General features: G+C 46.5%; 1 protein-coding gene across 1 annotated transcript in view; it reads right to left on the minus strand.

The window, feature by feature from the left end:
- The window catches only part of ptk7b (protein tyrosine kinase 7b), a 66638-nt gene that overhangs the window by 3299 nt on the left and 44220 nt on the right, over positions 1-19119 (minus strand). The window contains exons 2-14 of the mRNA XM_076743586.1: positions 17591-17887; positions 10824-10926; positions 10375-10559; positions 8243-8390; positions 6231-6361; positions 4265-4531; positions 3601-3737; positions 3379-3514; positions 2627-2746; positions 2153-2302; positions 1639-1786; positions 1240-1367; positions 236-436 (exon numbers count right to left, since the gene is read on the minus strand). Of these exons, the coding sequence (XP_076599701.1) occupies positions 236-436; positions 1240-1367; positions 1639-1786; positions 2153-2302; positions 2627-2746; positions 3379-3514; positions 3601-3737; positions 4265-4531; positions 6231-6361; positions 8243-8390; positions 10375-10559; positions 10824-10926; positions 17591-17887 (2151 nt within the window). The remainder of the gene's footprint in view (positions 1-235; positions 437-1239; positions 1368-1638; positions 1787-2152; positions 2303-2626; positions 2747-3378; positions 3515-3600; positions 3738-4264; positions 4532-6230; positions 6362-8242; positions 8391-10374; positions 10560-10823; positions 10927-17590; positions 17888-19119) is intronic.

Below are 19119 nucleotides of genomic sequence, written 5' to 3' on the forward strand. Positions count from 1 at the left end.
TTCTATGTGTGGAATTAGGACAAAGCTAATGTCTCATCAAATTTTATCTTAACCTGTGGCATCACATTTTACATGCAGTACCCAAGATGAACACAAGGTGGCAGCAAACATCGTAAACTTTTCAGCAACGCTTTGACAACCATGAAGTTGAGGGAACATGAGCATGGCCTCTTGGCTGATTTTATGACTGCCTGACCACAAACCAAGAACAATCTTCTCCATCAAACATTCTTACCATTGAGGCACTCCATCTCAGGCTCCTCTCCGTCCTGGCCTTTCTGCAGTCTTTTGGCGTTGCGTCTCTTTTTGCAGTAGAACATGAGTCCCAGCACTACAATGATATAAGCCACAGCCGCCCCCACGGACAGGCCGATGGTTTGGATCATCTTGTAAGGAGCCTTTTCACCATCTTCCTCAAAGGGATGCACTGGTTTATCTGTTGGACGCAGGCAGCAGTTATGAACTAAAGGATGTGTCATCTTGAACTCATCCAAGTCTTTAATCAGCATCGTACATTATGTGTATACACATTTGGTTGTTCCAGGAACAGTTTTAGCAACAAACGCCAAACATGTCCAAGAAAAGGCTTTTGAAATAAGAGCTGTACGAGTGAAAACCCAAATATACGATGCATAAATGCAAATCACTTTGAATCAGATGCAGTTTACTGTGTAACAAACCCACCACAGTCACAATTTGCAAAGTTAAAGTACCCATGAAACAACTGTTAAAAAGCTGTCACACAGCTATGTTCACAGTTAAAACCACAGTACTGTTTCAAAACACACTTCATTCAACAAGTCATTTTTCGGAGTCGCCCGGTTCACAGAGTTACTCCTCTGGTTTTGATAAACACATCTGTCACGCTGACTGCGACAAGCAACAACAAACAGCTTAATTCAATTGCCTCCTAATCCGGAATACAATCCTTCTCCTTTGGAAGAAAATGAGTTGATATGGGACACTAGTGCAAGTGTGTGACTTTAATTTTCAGCTACAGTCAGCACACCAGGAGCCTCAAAGAGCGAGGCCTTATTAGATCTAATGTCCAATTCCATCACTGCAGTGACAGCTGTGGCTGTGGTTATTAACCTGTCGAGATGGATGACAGGCAGAGGCTGAAGGTTTAATGAACGCCTTCATCCTTTACTTGTGATCGCTGCGTACTGTGCACCGTTGTTCCTGATGAAGGAAGCCTGTGTAAATATGTTTGTGAGCCCTTGTGTGCGTTAAACTCACCCACTACATACAGCTGAGCCACGCTGTCTTTGATGCTGCAGCTGTTTCCAGCCACACACGTGTATCTGCCCGTGTCATCCGTAGTGACGTCTATAATCACCAAGGAGCCATTGGGCATCTTCTGGAACCTGGAGGAAAGACGGGACAGGACAGATGAAGGCAGAGGTCTCGAATGACGAAGAGGGAAACAGAGAAGGAGGCCCGGAAAGAAGAGCCAGACTGGCTCCATGTAACGAATGAACTTTGAATCACTCTGAAATGTTCAAATGGTTTTCCATGAACTCTCCTGAAATCTAGAATAACATGTTAAACAAGAAGGTTGTAATCACAACCTGTAATCCACGATAGTTAAGATGTCTAAAAGACAGATTAAATGGGTGCAATGTGTCTCCCATTTACCTCCTGTTCTTGCTGATGTCCAGCGTCTTGTCTTTGACCATCCAGTGGATGTGAGGCTCGGGGTCGCCGGTGGCCTGACAGTGCAGGATGGCTGTGTGACCCTGGTACACCGTTGTGTTCTCTGGCTCAACCTTAAAGCGAATGTACACTATATATACACACACACACACACACACACACACACACACACACACATTCATTCATTAATAGAAAACCACGATTGGGCCATAACATTTCCTTTACAGACTGTGGTGACTGTGGCTAACATCCTCTCAGTTACACTATACAATCCAAAAGCAATTCATTACGGGGCTATAAAAAGGCCACCGAGCACACAATAAATGCCGCTGGATTTGCCACTTGATGAGAATGATCAATGACTGTCTCCTCATAAAACCACCCTCAGATGCAATGAAACCACAAGTTCTTTGGATGTGGGACTGATGACTAATTCGGTAGTGTGATCGTTTCTCTCATAATTCCCTGCCTCCCGGATGACGACTGAGAGGTTTACCGGCCACAGTGAGGGTCACCAGGGCTCTGATCTCCCCCTGGAGGCTGTTGGAGGCGATGCACGTGTAGTTTCCGGCGTCGCTGCGGGTGACTTTGGTGAAGTGGAGCTGGCCGTTCCTCTGCACCACGCGAGCTGGCAGCTCTCCTCCGTCTGCAGGGGGAGACAGAGAGACACACGGGGGGGGGGGGGGGGGTTTAGGAGGCTGGTGCTGCCAGTGGAATTCAACTGGTTAAAATGCAGCTGAAGGGGGGAAAATGATGCATGATGTTGAATCTTCCTCACACTCTGTTTATTGCAGAATCTGTGCGTGTTTCTACATATTTTTGTGGAAACAGCTTCATCATCATTAGCATGAAAAGCATGAAGGGTCCCACTGCACAATGGATGAGATATATCCTCCAGAGAGTGTTAAACAGCCGTTCCTTATCCAATTTAACCTATTGTGCGCTAAAGTTAAGCCAGCGGCATGCACACCTGCTTTGGTCCAGCGGATGGTGGGGCTCTCTCTGCCTTTAGCTGAGCACTGGATGATGATCTGGTTATCCAGCTCCAGGCACTGAGAAGGCTGGGGGGTCGGGGTGAACTTCAGCTTCTCTGAAACACAAGTCAAAACACCACACACGCATTATACACGTGGTAACCACTGATGGGGGGTCAGAGGGGTGCTGCACATGCAAAAGCTTCTTTTGTGCAACTCGCACCGCAGACAACACAAAGCTGACGCAAATCATGTTCAGACACATTCAGGGAAATTGTGGCTACATGCACTCATGTACACACAGATCTGAGTATAAAAAGTGAGGCCTATCAGAGGCTGAGATCATACAAACAGCGACATGCAGTCATAATCCTGCAGCAGCAGAGCTACACTGAGAGGAATTTATCATGGAGATAATGTGTGAAAATGGAGGTTGAACAAAGCTGCCGTGCATGAGTCATATTTTACACCTCTGTGGGTGTCCTGCAGGATGCCCAGAGACACAACAGAGACATGCTCCTCCTATTTTAGGAAACACATATTCGCACTCACAAGCCCACAGGCACAACCACACGTGTTCTATATTTTCTCTCAACGTCGTGTTAGTCATTATGCCCTGGATGTGAGATCACTCGTTACACATTATCTTTTGGTCAGTGTGGTCAAATAACTCTAAGAACATGCTCAGTAGGAATAATATAATCTACTGTGTGTATTGATCAAATGGAGCACTTCCCTCACAGCTTACCGAGCACAGTTACTCTAGCTTGGCCAGACAGTCGGCCGCCAGCAGTCTTGGTTTCACAGCCGTACATCTGCCCGTCGTACACCTCCACGTTGTTGATCCTCAGGGTGCCGTTAGGGAACAGCTTAAAACGAGAATCCTGGAAACAAAAAAAAACAATGCATGTCAGACAAAGACGATGATATAAGTGAGTGTTTGTGTGTGTTACTGTGTGTGAAATCCGACCTCTGGTGTGATCATGATGTTGTTGCGGAGCCAGGTGACCTCAGGTTCAGGGTTGGCCTGTGCCTGGCAGTGAAGGTAGCCTGGTTTACCCTCCTCTAAGTGGCTGTCCTGAGGCTTCATCACCCACACTGGTGCAGCTTTGGAGAGACATGCAGAAAGGCATTATAGGATGCAGTGCAGACATTTTACACGTAGCCATACAGCACATACATCACAGCCCTTCAGTCCTTCTCTTTGAAGGAATACACAAAGCGTTAGCGAGATCGTCCCACTGGCCAGACTAAACACAGACACCATTAATAATTCTAGTGTATCTGGTAGATGGTCACAGCGTTCCCACCATGCTCCTGACATTAAATATGACTTCCTGTAATATGAAAGAAAGCTAAACTAGAACTAAAACACAACAAAGTACGACACTTTAATTTATTGTGCTATATTCATATGTGATGATAGGATAATTCATCCTGTTCCCCAAGTGCCCTACATAGAATATATCTCTTATGTTTTGATTTTTTTTTTTTTTTTTTGACGGTGAAAAATGACCACGAGCCATTCTTTAAGTCATTTAATCAGATTTAATCAGTCTGTTTTCACCCGAGCTGCACACTTAATGTGGAAAACTGCTGAAGCGTCCCTTTAAAGCAGTCTGTGTGTGACTTACTGGCCACGGTGAAGGTGACCTCCTGCGTCCTGCGTCCCGCCTTGTTCTGGGCCACGCAGGTGTAGGTGCCGGAATCCCCCTCCTCTGTGGGACTGAAGACCAGGTACAAGCCATCCTGGTGGACCCGGCCCTCTGTGGGCACCCGCTGACCTCCTCTCTCCCACCACACCTCCGGCTCGGGTCTGCCGCGTGGGGGGCGGCAGGGCACCCGCTGCAGGGTGTCCGCTGTGAAAACCTTCGACATCTTGGGCACCATGTCCTCTATCTCTGTGGTGGAGAGCGAGAGAATTTTCAGCGCGAAGGAGCAATTTGAATGCTGGAATTGATTTCCATTTCCACGAGGCCCCTGATAATCATCAATCTGTCTTCAAAGCCACCGAAGCATTACTGATTTTGAATTTCATGAACAGCCCCGAGCACGCTTCATTCCAACTCACAGTTCTGTTAACGGATTTCCTGCCTTGTTAGGAAAAGTCCTCTGATTTGTAGTGCAGGCCACAGTAATTAGAGAACAAAGCGCACAGTAGGCGAACTGAGTATATAAGTTGTATGGGAATTAACGAAGGCCTGTGTGAGGTGGGTCATATCAAAACTGGCAGCCCCTATACAGAAATTGGAATGTGATCTGCAGTACAAAGACTCACAAGACCTCCACTACTGTGTGGTTTAATACTGTGTGTGTGTCCCAAATGGAAGTCATTAATACTTTATTGGCCGACAACGCTCTGAAAGCTGGTCAGTGGCTGTGACCTTCTATGAGTCTGAGATCTAAATCAATTAATGGGAACAGAAGAAAACACACATTTCTTAGCAGATGAAAGAGAAGTAGAACTGGGGGTGGGGTGTGTGTGTGTGTGTGGGGGGGGGGGGTGAATGAGGTGGAGCTATGATAGAGTGACTGTTTAAACTTGTCCCCTAAATACTGAATTCTACTGTGACACAATCCTCTATAATGCCTGCAGGGATTACCATCAGATTAAGTGAATTAAGGTATTTAAATGGAGCTGCGGTTCACTGGGTTAAAACTGCAGATACAGCCGAAGCTCCTTAATCCAAGACCCTTGGGGAAAAGGGGGCTGCTCGAGAGGAATAATGTACTTGGGACCCTGAAACGCGGAGAAATTCCTGCCCTAAGCTCATTCAAAATATTTGACTTGCATGCACTTGCATTTCAAAATGCTGGCTGATTAGTAAGATGAGAAGATACTACAGCGCGCTCCTGCTTTGAGCTCAAACAGCCGTTTAAAGGAGTTCTCTTGGAGTCACAGTTAGACAGAAAAAGAGCAGGCGCAATATCAAAAACTCTGATGTGTCTGGGCGTGTATGTTACATTGTTTTCCCTGCACGCATCAGAACCTAAGCTATATGCACAACCACAAAGTCAGAGTTGTTATAGTTGTGATGTTTTCATTTCAAAGTGATTCAGCACACCTGCCTGCTTGGCAGTAGTCATCTTTGACAAGTCAGCTTCGACTGAAATTAGATGAATATCACCGGGGGCAGGTCTAATGACAGTAAGCATTTCACAACCTCATAATTACCCCTCTAGTTAGCCGCTTTGAGTCGTACTCATAAGCTATTTAATGTTACATGTTTGTCCGGCCAGGCGTTGCACTTTGGAGAAAGCTTGTTGAGCTAAACAAGCTTGGCAAACAGCTGGACTGTTGGAGGAAATAATAAGGAGGAGAAGCAGGAAAACGCTCCGGCGCGGCGTGTGTAGTGGATACAGCTGGGCCGGATGTCAATATGGGAATGTGATTTTCATCAGAGAGATCTGGCTCTACGTGAAAGAGCCAGAAGAAGAAGGGAGGGGAGGGCAGAATGAGGTGGAGGGCAGGATAAATATGCAACCCAAATGCCTCCCCTCACTCTCAGATTACAGAATCACAGGTGTTTATCTCTCACCAGCTCAACAACTGCAAATATACGTGTGTGTGTGTGTGTGTGTGTGTATATGTGTGTGTACCTGCTATGTGGAGGGAGGCCTCCAGTGTGACCTGGGACCCTCTGAGGCCACGACCCACACACTTATATGTCCCTGTGTTCCTGGGCTTGACCTGGGTGATGAGCAGTGTGCCGTTGGAGAGCAGGACCACACTGTGGAGAAGAAACAGATCAGACAGTTCAGCTCGGCTCGTTCATACAGTCTCACGTCACTGACCAACCAACAATGTGTCGCACGTTATTCGTGCACGAAAGCTCCCACCAGATCTTCCTCAGGTGGCATCTGAAAACAATTGAGTACTTGTTTTGGCCTGCTTGGAGCACCAGATGGAGAAATACAACGAGTGCCAGAAAACCTGAACATGGGACTACTTTTTGTGCTTGGCATGTTAGTGGACTATTGGAATTGCCCTGATTCACTAAAACCCGAGCCATCTGCTGCTCCAAATAGGTTAAAGTAAATGCTGATTTGTCCACAGAACACAAAGAAAAGTGACCTACATACGGAGTTCATTTCAAAAAGTCTTGTGCTTTTCCTGATGACTGGCCTCTGGCGGGCTAAAGGGAGTATCAGTGCCAGTGATGGACGGTATGAGAAGTAATTAAAGGCTGACCTTAAGCCAGCTTCAGGGATGACAGATTAGAAGGTGCACATCCCACACAGCACAGAAATCTGCTCCACGGACCGACTCAACAGCTCATCACGAGTACACGACAAAGTCATTACAAAACTCATGGGAAAAGTGAGTATGTAGAGACGGGGAGACGTGAAGGCACTGCTGGATGCATTGAGGATGCTGTGGAATTCCTGAGCAGAGATTTCCAAAAATGGGCTTCATCCAGGACTATCTGGTTCTGCACCGGATTCCCTCAGGAGGGCTGATATTTCTGTGTCTTCTCTTCTTCTGTGTTCAATAGGCGGAGGGAAATGAGCTTTGGGAGCTTGTGTGTGTTTCCACCCAAGAGATAGAGAACGAGTCTGTGGAACATTACTTCACTCGGAGGAAACCGGCTAAAATAACCACAAAACAAAATGAACAAAGGCAATCATCTCCACAGCTATATGTGATCCAACTCAGACAGAACTGGCATGGTTTCACATTTTTGCCTCGACAGTTGGTTTGACCCAAGGGGCAGAATTTTTTCTGTCTGCAAAAACAGCCTTGAGCCTTCGCTGCTATGTTTTCCCTTCGTTTCACACTTATGAAAAGCAATCTCCATCAAACATTCACATAATCTGTGAAGAGTGTACAAAACAGATGATATCCCCTGCTGAGCAGCTGCAATCCTCTGGGATTACATCAGCCCAGATCAATAAACACAACTTGGAATACAGTCTGTGTGTGTGTTTTTATATTCACGCTTATTACCCGTCCCTCTGTAATCCTGGTGCTGAGTCATCACTGCTTAGTGACCAAACCCGCCTCTGACAAGCTCATTACACAAGTGACTAACTATTGATATTGGAGCCCTTCACCTCCCTGCCTCACTCACTCAACATAATAATCACTTTAAAATCGAAATCCAGGCTGCAGAAACCCATGTGGAGCCGGGTGCCTCCAATGTGACTATGTATAAACATGAGGTGCTACGAACCCTGAGGGTATGCTTGGCACTTGGTATAGAAATTGGTTATTATACAGTGCTTATGTGTTTATAGGGGACATGCTTTTTCCTGCTCAGCGCATGATCAGTGGAGAGCTGGAAGTCCTCTGCGATAGGCTGGAGAGAAAGACCGCATTCAGTTGATGTAGACTGCAGAGAAACTTCACTGTTCTCTGTTCCAGTAATAATATTCCTTAATGTGCAATCCATCTTAAGACTGAGTGGTAACGGCACACAGAGAGCTGGGAGCCCGGTGCAAGAGTTCCACCTCATTGGGTTCAAAGGAATACCCAAAGCTGGAGCTTATATAACGATAAGTAAGGAAAGGGAATGAAGTGGGGGCAGGATGTGGGTGGGAGAGGGGAGTATGTGATGTATGATGAGAAAGAAAAGGGCGATGCAGAGGGGAGGATTTAGCTCTCAACATACCGAGACTTGTTTGCCAGCAGCTCGGTTTCGTGGTACCACTCCAACGTCGGGGCCGGCACGGCAGTGAACTGGCAGTGGAGAGCGGCCTCCTCATTTCTCAGCACCACCTGGTCCTCAGGAGTGACCACCGGCCGCGGAAAACTCTTATCTGTTAGAGAGATAGACAAACATCTGCACGATTACATCTGCAGGCATTGGACCATCAAGTTCCATCTGAGTGGATGCTCGTGCATCGCACCAATCTGCTCCGGGCTTTATTAGAAGCTGCCAACAGCAGCGTGAGGCAGGTGAGCAAGTGGCCTTCAGGTGGCGGTGTGTGTCAACACCTCAGGGGGCCCCGGGGAGACTTAATGAGGTCAGTGAACGGACCCCGCAGCTTATCTGGACCATCGTCTCCTCCTGTTTCTTTAGCTCCTGGATCGTAGAGTCACACACAAGAGATCATTTCTCTGTTCTCTGATGATCGAAAGTCACGCTATTCCAAGACACTGGGGTTAGAGGGATTCAAGTGGGGTCAACTAGTCTGGAAACAGGAAAACTCCATACCTGCGAGGTCAAGTTAATATATAATTTAAAAAGACTGGTGATTGCATATTATCAGCTTTGAAGCATTTTTGCTGTCGAGTTCACGTCACTCCAAAATGCTTTAACTGTGTGATATTTGACCCCCTCTGTCTTGTCAGGCATCCGGTGTTAGCTTTGGCTAACACTAGGCTGCTCAGACCTGCCAAAACCACAGATTTAGCAGCATACAACCTTGAGGAGGAGAAGTAATCACCACACAGATTTTGGGACATTGTTATACTCCAAATACAAAGCTGAAAGGGCGTCGAGCTCAATAAAGAAACGCGAACATGGAAATTCCTCTAATCCAGGTTTAAGTGTATAAGTATTTCAATTCTGAACAGCTAATGGCGTACGGTGCCAGTGGCCGTTTTGGTGTGAAGAAAAAGAAAGGCGTGCGCTCGGAGCACACCTGGCCACCCAGGAAGTCCTCATCTTAAAGAGCTGTGACCGTGCATTGAAAACCTGTCTAAATCTGTCAACGTTTCCTTAAGGTGAAGCCCAAAAGAGGCGCAGAGGGTGGCACCATGGTAACTGGACACTCAACAATTATCCATTCTTCCTTCAGCCAGGTGCTAACCTGGTCTGTGTTACAGGTGGCTAATTAGAGTGGAGCCGAGCATCAGGTTTCTTGCACAGATGTGCTGCTGTATGTACAGTACAGGCTCTACGGTGAACAGAAAGGATAATACACACGCGCACACACACACACACACACACACACACACACACACATACACACACACACACACACACACACACACACACACAGAGTAAACTACTAGAGTCATGTTGTGAGCCTGCAGAGATACAAATAATCACCCTATACAACAGCACGCTGCAGTTCCACAGTGAGATCAGCAGTACAACGCTGCTGCTGCTGAGGGAGCTGATGTTACTGTTTGTTCAGTGGATGTTTATGATGATGTTGTCTCTGTCTGCGTGGGTGGCAGAGGAGGAAGGCGCTAACACACTCTCAGGTAATCACATTGGGAATGCCTGCTCTCTCTCACCACTGCAGGTCTATACGCCCCTCCTCCTCCTCCTCCTCTTCAGTGCACTTCCCCGCTAATGTGGGAAGGTGGGAAAATTCACTGAAAGCTGGAAATTTCTGATTATTAATTACAGGCAACTGAGGCCGAAAGGATGAGTTGATTCATCGATTAGTTAAACGGCAAAAAAGCAATGAGCAATTATCATTTGTTCAAGTCATTTTCAAGCAAACGTGCCAAACAATCACTGGTAGTTTCTCTAATGTGGGGATTTGCTTATTTTCTCTTGTATGAAAATCAGTAAAAACAAATATCTCTGAGATTTGGACGGTTAGACAAAACAAGCAATTTCAAGATGTCCCCTTGGGCTTTTTGAAATTGTGAGAAGCTCAAATGTAGTCAGGATAATTCAACATAATAGGCTGAGTCACACTAAGAGCGGCAAAAGAAAACAACTGACAAACCAAAGATGATGAAGGCAGTCACAAAAGGCCAGACGCGCACATGCACACGCACGCGCACACGCACACACACACACACACACACACACACACACACACACACACACACACCTACCTATAATGTTGAGAGTGAAGTTGCTGTTGCTGCAGACGTGCCCGGCTGCATTCTTGGCACAGCAGTAGTACAGGCCGTTGTCGTCCGGACTGGCGCTCTTGAAGGTGAGCGTCCTTTCCTTGTTGTTGATCTGATGGCTCTTCTCTGTCAGCTTCACCCCGTCCTTGAACCACTGGCACGTTGGCCTGAGACAGTGAGGAGGATTAAAGAGGATAGGCAGGAGAGAGGTTTAGGGGGAGAACAGAATTTGGGGTGGAGGCGTGTGATTGATGAAGACAAAAAAGAGGAGGCACGAAGGTGAGCAGAGGTGAGAGGAAGAATAGGGAAAGAAGAACATAAGGGCATGAGAGAGGCCAACGAGGACAGAAGAACAGCTTTGCAGTACAGTCCTCAACATGATCCTTAACCCTTTGAGCTCTGAACTTGAGGTGGCGGGGGAGGAGACTCACCGCGGGTGTCCATCAATATGACAGCGCAACGTGACCGGCGCAGAGCTCTCGATCTCCCCTTCTGAGGCGGGCTCCTTCAAAGTCACGCCACCGCTTTCTAACCCTGTAGAGGAGGAAGAACAGAGGAGACTGTAAGCAGGAGGAGGGAGGAAGCACAGAAGCATGGGAGGAATAATGGAGGAGAAGGACAGGAGGAAAAATTGAGTTAAGTGGACGTCCTGTTGTCTGTCCTGATGGGACGCGCGGCAATGCTAATGGCTGCAGCAGGGATGAGGGCAGAGTCAGACTGAGACTGAGCAGCGTGACTCAGGAGCAGAGACAGAGCAGAGAGCCTCTGCATCACTGGCTCAGCTCCGGCATACCACTGTCCTGTACTCACGAGAGCGAGCTGGGCCTTTACTGTGCTTTTTATGGACATTTAATGGACAGCTCATTGGCTTACTCTGTTAAAAGGGCTGCTGTGCTGTCAGAGCAGCCCATAAAACTCAGGCAACACTGAACATGTTTTGACTTTTGGCCTCAGCACAGTCATCATTTTGAAAATGCTGGAAGATATCTTCAAACCTGATCAGGTGTGTCTACATTATTGCACCGTGGGAGCAGCAGATGCCACAACAGAGTGATGAGAGCCATCCCTCACACAAGGAACATGAAACCTGATCGATTGTTCCAGAGCGACACACGAGCCAGAGAACAAATGAAGAAAGCAGATGGTGGAAAATTGATCCACAGTCGTCCCCTGAACACATCAGAGTGGTTTTACCATTAAGGGTTTGACCCAGTGCACTGAGATATATACTGTACTGTGTATATATATCTCTACTACAGTGTGTCAAGAAATCATCACACAGCAAATCACTTGCATTCTGCTAAAAGAAGGGCAGCCTGTGATCCTTTTTCAGGCAGACTAGTGGATATACGAATCTCTTGAGGCATTTCATCCCTCTTTCAATAAGACGGGCCGTGGTGGCTCCTCTTTGGTGTAGCCCGAAATTCAGTGTCAGCCTTAAAAACGCTGTGTTTGATCTGATGGAGACAGCTCTGTTGACAAAATCACTGTCTGCTGCTGAGCTACAGGCACACTGAAGTCGACTGGATGAACAAAGGCCAGAGCCGACAGGCAAAACAGAATTTTTTTTTCATTAGTCAATTTTGCTTCCCTAACATGACATATATTCCAATAAATCCTGGAAAAACATGGTGAAAATGCATTTTTTTTTATGTCTCTTTACAGTATTTTCTGACTCCTGGACAGATAAAAAGTGGTACCCAAAATTCCCTCTGGAAAAACCTTGACTGTAATCTGTCAACAAAAAGAAAACAAGAATTTGGAGGCAGCCTTTATCGAATGTTCAGATAAGTGTCTTATTCTAAGTAATCAACTGGGGAAGTTTCATGGGGATGTCTGCTGGTTTAAAGTTTTACCTCATCACCTGTGGTGTCTCGCCTGGATAAATATTTCACAGTCAAAGCTGTCTCCACTGGTGAGAAACACCTTAGATTTGGTCATTGCAGCCTTCGCCTTACCTTGCTGGAATTCCCCCTCCCTTGCTGTGTGTTGACTACACAAATACTTGATGTTTACACTGAGTGAGATCAGGGCTAATTGTTATTTATGCGATGATATATGAGTCGTGCTTGTATGACTTGCAGTAATCATACTCCCGCCGTGGTTACTGGATGCATGCACCCATTCACTGAGAGAGCGTGTTTGTTTGGGTTGCACTGGGTTATGCATGGAGTCCATGGGGCTTTTATGTGTGTGTGTGTGTCTGCGTGTATGTTGTGTGTGTATTAGTGTAAGACATTCCATCATGCTGAGCTCCATTCATATGGCCTGTGGCTGAATATTGTGGTTGCAGCTCTGCTGCTGTTTGGATCATCTATGAAATATGCACGGCATGAGCCTCCACCTGAGAGACTGGTGCAGAGAGGGGGAACGCAGCACCTCCATGAGGTCACAGGGGGAGCAAGAAGAAGACCTGTCACAATGAATTAAACAGGAAACTGGCAGCGCTCTGGGGATCATGGGAAAGCCATCTCCGCAGTAACAGGGCTTCCATCCCTCTTGCTTATATTCCCATCTGTGCCAGGCAACGCTCATTAGCTTCCTCCTTACACAGATGCTCCAACAACTGTGAGCGTGTGAGCACGGTGGAACAAATGTGTGCGATTATGTGTCTGTTAGAGACAAGTGTTTGTGTACGTACGGCGGTGAGATGTGGAACACAGTTGATGATGCTGTGCCCCAGTGAGTGTAAATGTACTCAAATATCAACAGAGGATGCTGATTGTACATCTCAGTCAAGGTCTTGCCAGTCAGCAGCACTAGTGTCTTAGTGAGGAGGAGGAGGAGAAGGTGATGAAGGCCATCCCAGTGATGGGAACCTGAGGCCAGACACTCAGACAAACCTGTTATTAGTACACTGAAAGCATGAAGGGGCTGACAAAAGCAGAAGGGGAAGAGGTGAGTCACTGAGGAGGAGAGAGTAAGAAAAAGTTTGATGCAACAACAAGTATCATCTGCGGCATGACTGACATTCACAAAACCAAATCAAAGAATGTGTTTTAACCTGCCTGGAGTAACAGGTGGGTGTCAACCTGTCAACCTCGGCAGACACAGCTGCATTTTGAAGCCATTTTCTCTGCTTCTTTTATATGAGCCTGTGTTTTCTCCCGTCTATTGCCAATGGAAAAAAAAAGCTTTCAACCTACAGACTTTAACCTCTCTGTGTCTGGTGAGTCTTTCCTGAGAAAAACCCTGTGACACCTTTTAATGTTTGTACATTCCAAAAGCATCAGTCTGGAATAAAGAGACGAGAAAAATAAAATACCTACATATAAATAAATGAATAAATAGATAGATAGATAAACATGTTCCTGCTGAGCTGTTTAATGCCTAATGAAAATAAATATTCCACTAACATTCCTGTTTACATGCAGCTGTGCATATTATTATTATTGGTATCATTTCATTTCTAAATTGACCTGGATTTTGTGACCGTCACACATTCTAACCTTTCACGGCGCTCGCGGCTCCATTCACAGTTCAGGTTTCTCCAGCTGTCCACTCGACAAACAGAAGGCGCTCTTTCATAACCTATTAGTGGCAAATACTTCCCCGTAATCCCTCTCAGAATGCATGACTAAGTGTTGGAGCAGGCCTGGCAGCTAACGCCATAATTAGGGGCGTATAATTATTATGTTGGAGGCAGAACAGGAAGCTCTATCAACACGGGGACGATAACAGATGAATTGTGAGGATACTGTCAAGGCAGATGCTTGGACCATTCGTCCCTCACCGTGCCAAAAGGCAGCTGGACGTGTGTGTTTGTCTGTTTCACTCGATGAGCTGATTTGTTGCCATGGAGAGGGGTTCTTCAACAGACAGGCAGGGTGGATTGTGTTATCCAGGGCAGTGCTGCGGATGTGACTTGACAGACAGCACCATATGGGTATGGAAATAACTAAAACATGTGGCAGGGCGGCATCACATTGTCGACTTTGTTAAAACAAAAAAAAAGTGCCCTAGCGCAGCCCGGGGTAAAGCGTGACAGACTCGGCTTGCTGTTTTAGATGAGGTGTCAGATTCTATCAGCTGGAGCTGACAGAGGTCAAGAGGCCAGGCAGCAAACTACGGCGACTCAGAGAGATGCTGCTGCTGCTGCTGCTGCTGCTGCTGTGACAGAGCAGAGAGAGGAAGAAGGAAGGGGGGGGAAGACACTCTGACACTGGAGCAAAGACACTCTGTGGGGAAGAGGCTGACGGATGGTGCCTGTCTGGGTCGTTAAGCATGAAGAGCTCCACTCCTTCAGCTCACAACAGACAAGGAAATATAAAACTGTAGGAATTCTAACAATATGTGAGAGAGTGGAGCTGAACTGGCGATGGCTCAAGATGCTCTAAAATGCATCTGCTGCACTCATGTTGGTTAAGGAGACATGCTGTGTGATTAAACCAAGATGGCGCTTGTGCGCGTGTGTGGCTCTTTGATTTCAGAGATTAAAATGAAGAACACGCTCTCGCTTCCTTGTGTTTCCACTCTTTGCTTTCCTTCTTCCTGCGAGCTGTGTCGCTGATTTCCTAAACACTGTCAGTCTGCATCTTGTTACCACGAGTCAAGCCAAGCGTCGCCTCCAGGACCAACAAACATGCTGACAATGGTGATGCCTGAGCCCGACGCCTCTGCTGGACGCGGTCTCGCCATGGAGACCCAGTGACCGGCCTGGACAAAGGGATGAGGGGGGGCTAAAACCTCTATGAGTGAAAACAGAGGGGGGATAATTACTCTGAATAACTCTCAACTGGCAGGATTTGCCCACCCACCATTGAGAGCAAGATAAATTAACTCTCTCTGCAGAGGGAGGGAGGAGAAGGGGGGACAATCCACTCCGGTACAGTCTATGTACAGTACGTATGGAATAACCCAGACCCCGACCCCCCTTACAACCCACATTTACTACTACGCACGCAAACTAGCATACACATGAGCGAACGCACATGCAGGATTAATGCCAGAGGGGGTCTTTACTTTAAAGCTGCGTGCAGCTTTATCGCCCGTTAAATGTATGTTGGGGAAATACGAGAACATCTGTCACAACATGGTCTGATCAACTGAAAGTGATCCAGCGACGGACACCTAACCTGCACGCTATGACAAAGAGACAAAATAAATGCCGTAAAAGCTCTCGATTCTCCTTTAACAGAGGACAGAAATTTGCTGTAGGCGGTTTCCTATCTGAAGTCGCGCCTGAGGAGGAGTCCGCTCACGCTGCTGTATTCTTATTACGCTCATACAAAGCTATCGATCTTACAGTTTCCAGCAGGATGTTAATGTGTGGTGCACTGATAACACTGCATCCATTAATATCTGCCTCTCAGCTGTGTATCTGCTGCTCATATCAGCTTTATGCACCACATGTCTGCAGCACTGTTCCATCTGAAAAGGAGAAAAGTGTACTCCGTGTCATAACTCTGTCCTCATCGTGGTTGTGCTAAAAGCCTCTGAAACCAGCCAAATTCAAATTTCAAAAGCCAACAATGATGTATTATCGCTCGTTGATATGGCACATGGCAGATATGGAGCGACATTAACACTCATTTGCTCTCCAGTAAATATCTGACTCAATGCTCCATGTGATGCCAATGACAGCGGTGAGAGTGAACCAAAGCAGTTAAGCTGTGAGCCTGAAAACCAAGAAACGAGCTGAGAGATGCTGCAAAGCTCCATAAAGCTGATAGGAGCTGCAGAGTTAATGATTATCACTATGAGCTATTGAAGCTTTAACATCTCAAACAATCTCTCCAAATGGCCAAAGAGAAGCTGGATGTCTGTGTGATCTGTGTATGCCTTGGAACAACATATTTTATATTTAGACCACCGTATTTTGCCTCTAAATTTCTATTTGTGTGAGAGAAATGCACATCTAGACGGAGCGAAATTTATATTACCACTCTTATGTAAACAAGTGCTCATATATTTCCACGACTAAATGAGTTCAGCATGAAAAAAAGTGCTTTCTGAAAAATTATTATAGCACCTTCCTTCCAATACAAATAAGCCGCTCTTTTCCAAACGTGTGGGAACATTAACGACCTGGCAGATAACGCAGTTTATTCTGGGTCACGATGGCAGCTCTTAAGAACTGGTGCTTCATGTCTGACTTGTTTTCTCTTCCCTTTCTAATCTGTGGGAGTGTGTCAGCTGAGCTTTATTGACACACTAGATCACATTTAATTGCGACACATAAAAGCAGTTCCCTTCAGATGAGACATGGTTTGGAAAACTGATGTGCTCCTTCTGGTCTATCTGGCTAAAACTTTTAATCATTTAGAGCCGGCGCTCCACATTACAGACCGCAAATATCCACGGGGGGAGACATCACAGAGCAGGGGTTGAAGCTCTGCGCCCTCCCTCCGTCTGTCCCTCTCAGTCTGGCTACTTGGAGGTCTGGACACTCATCTGCTCTTGTAATCAGCCTTTGAACAATTAACATCACCGCAAAGAAAAACCTCCTGGCTGAACGTAGCCAGAGAGGACAACATATTCCAGATGGAGCCATTTTTCACTCTGCTTCGCTTTGTGTTTTCTACTGCCGTCGGTACAAACTCGGTGTTTGTGCGGCACAAAGGCTTTTCAGTAACAACTGGTACCTGAGGGCCTTCCACAATACGTGAACAAGGTTGTTATTTATCCCAAACAGGGCTGTGCAGAATTCCCATGGCTTCCACTGAAACTTAAGAGGGTCACTGAGGTTTGCTTATTGGGCTAGACAGGAACATTAAGACACTAGTGTGCCTCCCCCTTAATGGGAGAAAAAGTTTAGAGGGCAATGGAGGGAAAGGCCTGACATGAATAAAAAGCTGGAGAAAGGAGGGCAGTGCTAATCTAAACCTAAATAATAATATGGCTCGAAAGTAAATTACACTGCTCGGTAATTTCCAAACAAAAGCCTTTTGAAAGCATATGGGAAAAGAGAGTGTTACACAACAGAAAAGAGAAGGAAAAAAAAAGATACGAGCAACAAGAAACACATGCTCTGTGGCACACGTATCCAGTTTCCTTTGGAGAAAGGGAGAGGAAGCCTCAAAGAACGAGGCAACAAGGTGGAAACATTCCTTCGGCTCATACTACCTGTCATCTTATCCTGTGACTTTTGTTTTGCTTTTTTTTTGATCCAGAAACTGGATGTGCACCCTCGTTACCATTATGAAACCCTGTCAGCTCCCGAATGGAGGGTGAGAACGGCTCGAAATCAAACACTCACACTTGATATTGAAGGAGGCATTGGTGGAGTGGCGGACCTCTCCCGTGACCGTGTTTTGTGCGACGCACTCAAAGTTCCCTGCATCCAGCCGCCGGTCCACGGCGGCGAACTTGAGGTTGCTGCCCTCCCGGAAGCGCCTCTCGCTGTTCTCCAGGCGCTGGCCGTTGTGGAGCCAGCCGTAACTGATGTCGGCCGGATCGCTGACCTCGCAGCGCAGCATGGCGCTGCGGCCGTGCAAGGCATCCTGGGACGTGGGCTCCTTGGTGAACTGGATGGCAGCAGCCTGGATGGACAGAACTGGAGAGAGAGTGAGCGAGAGAGAAACAGAGAGGGAGAGAGAGAGAGAGAGAGAGAGAGAATGGGGCTGCTGTTAACATTTTACTGCTTTTTCCGTTCATTAAGTGTATGCCATAGAGACCACTTAGCCTTGCGGAGGAATGCGATGTTTAGACAATACTGGCTAGCTGTGAATTATTTTGTCGTAAAATTATCGGACCCGACACAGAGAACATACTTTCAGAGAGGCCGTGACGCGAGTGGGTGATGTGCCTCGCGGTCATGTGGCATCAGCTCGGGGGGAGACGGGTCTCTCGAACAGGACACGATGTGTTGCACACACATCCTCACGCACACTTAAATCTTTCATTTCCCCTCACGACGCTGTGTACAGGCTTTGTGTGAGACGCATGTTTTCTGCTCTATTTACCCACATGTCAGTGCAGAAAATGAGAAGAGTGTGACTTGGACTACAGCTGTCAGAATCCTTCACAGTCACGGTCACGTTGACATGCTACAGTCATAAGCTGAGAAACCACAGCGCCACAAGAAACGTTCTCACATTCGAATACCACTGAACAACCAGAACCTGGAAGAGCACGTCAGCGACAGCACTGCAGCAGTATGATCAACATCCATCTGCTAACCAATTTATCTTCATGTTTCAGGATTTTTGACCAACAAACACTAAAGATGCACTCACAATTGTTGCATTTAGAAAAGTCTTGAGACATGGGAGGGAGTCTACTCCAGCTGCACACTGTCATCTTGTTTAAACTACCAAAATGAACGACCCATCAATAACCCTCTCCATAGCACGTCAAGGTAGGAATACAAATAAACTTGATTTACGCAGCACTTTTCAAAAACAAAGTTACTAAGTGCTTCACATGGATTGAACCAGGATTAAAACACTTCGGGACTGAGGCCAATAAAATCAGACAGTTACAACACTACAGAAATAAAAGGGAATAAAACCACCGACAATAAAGACAAACAATAAAAATAAAGCAGGTGACACAGAAGATGCGTTGGCAATAAAATGCTGTGCTAGACTAAATGAAAGGCTTCTTTAAAAAGATTTGTGATTTGAAAGATGTCACTGATCCTGCGAAGAAGGCCCTCATGTGTCCTGTGTTACACAGTGTTATCATACCTGATGTCAGGGTTTGTTATCATAAGGTGCGGTCCACCGCTAGAGTCGATTAAGCATACCTACACCTGTGTAACGGGGTGTGTGTGTGTGTGTGTGT

Source organism: Chaetodon auriga, chromosome 11 (genome assembly GCF_051107435.1).
Source record: "Chaetodon auriga isolate fChaAug3 chromosome 11, fChaAug3.hap1, whole genome shotgun sequence".
NCBI classification, from domain to species: domain Eukaryota; kingdom Metazoa; phylum Chordata; class Actinopteri; order Chaetodontiformes; family Chaetodontidae; genus Chaetodon; species Chaetodon auriga.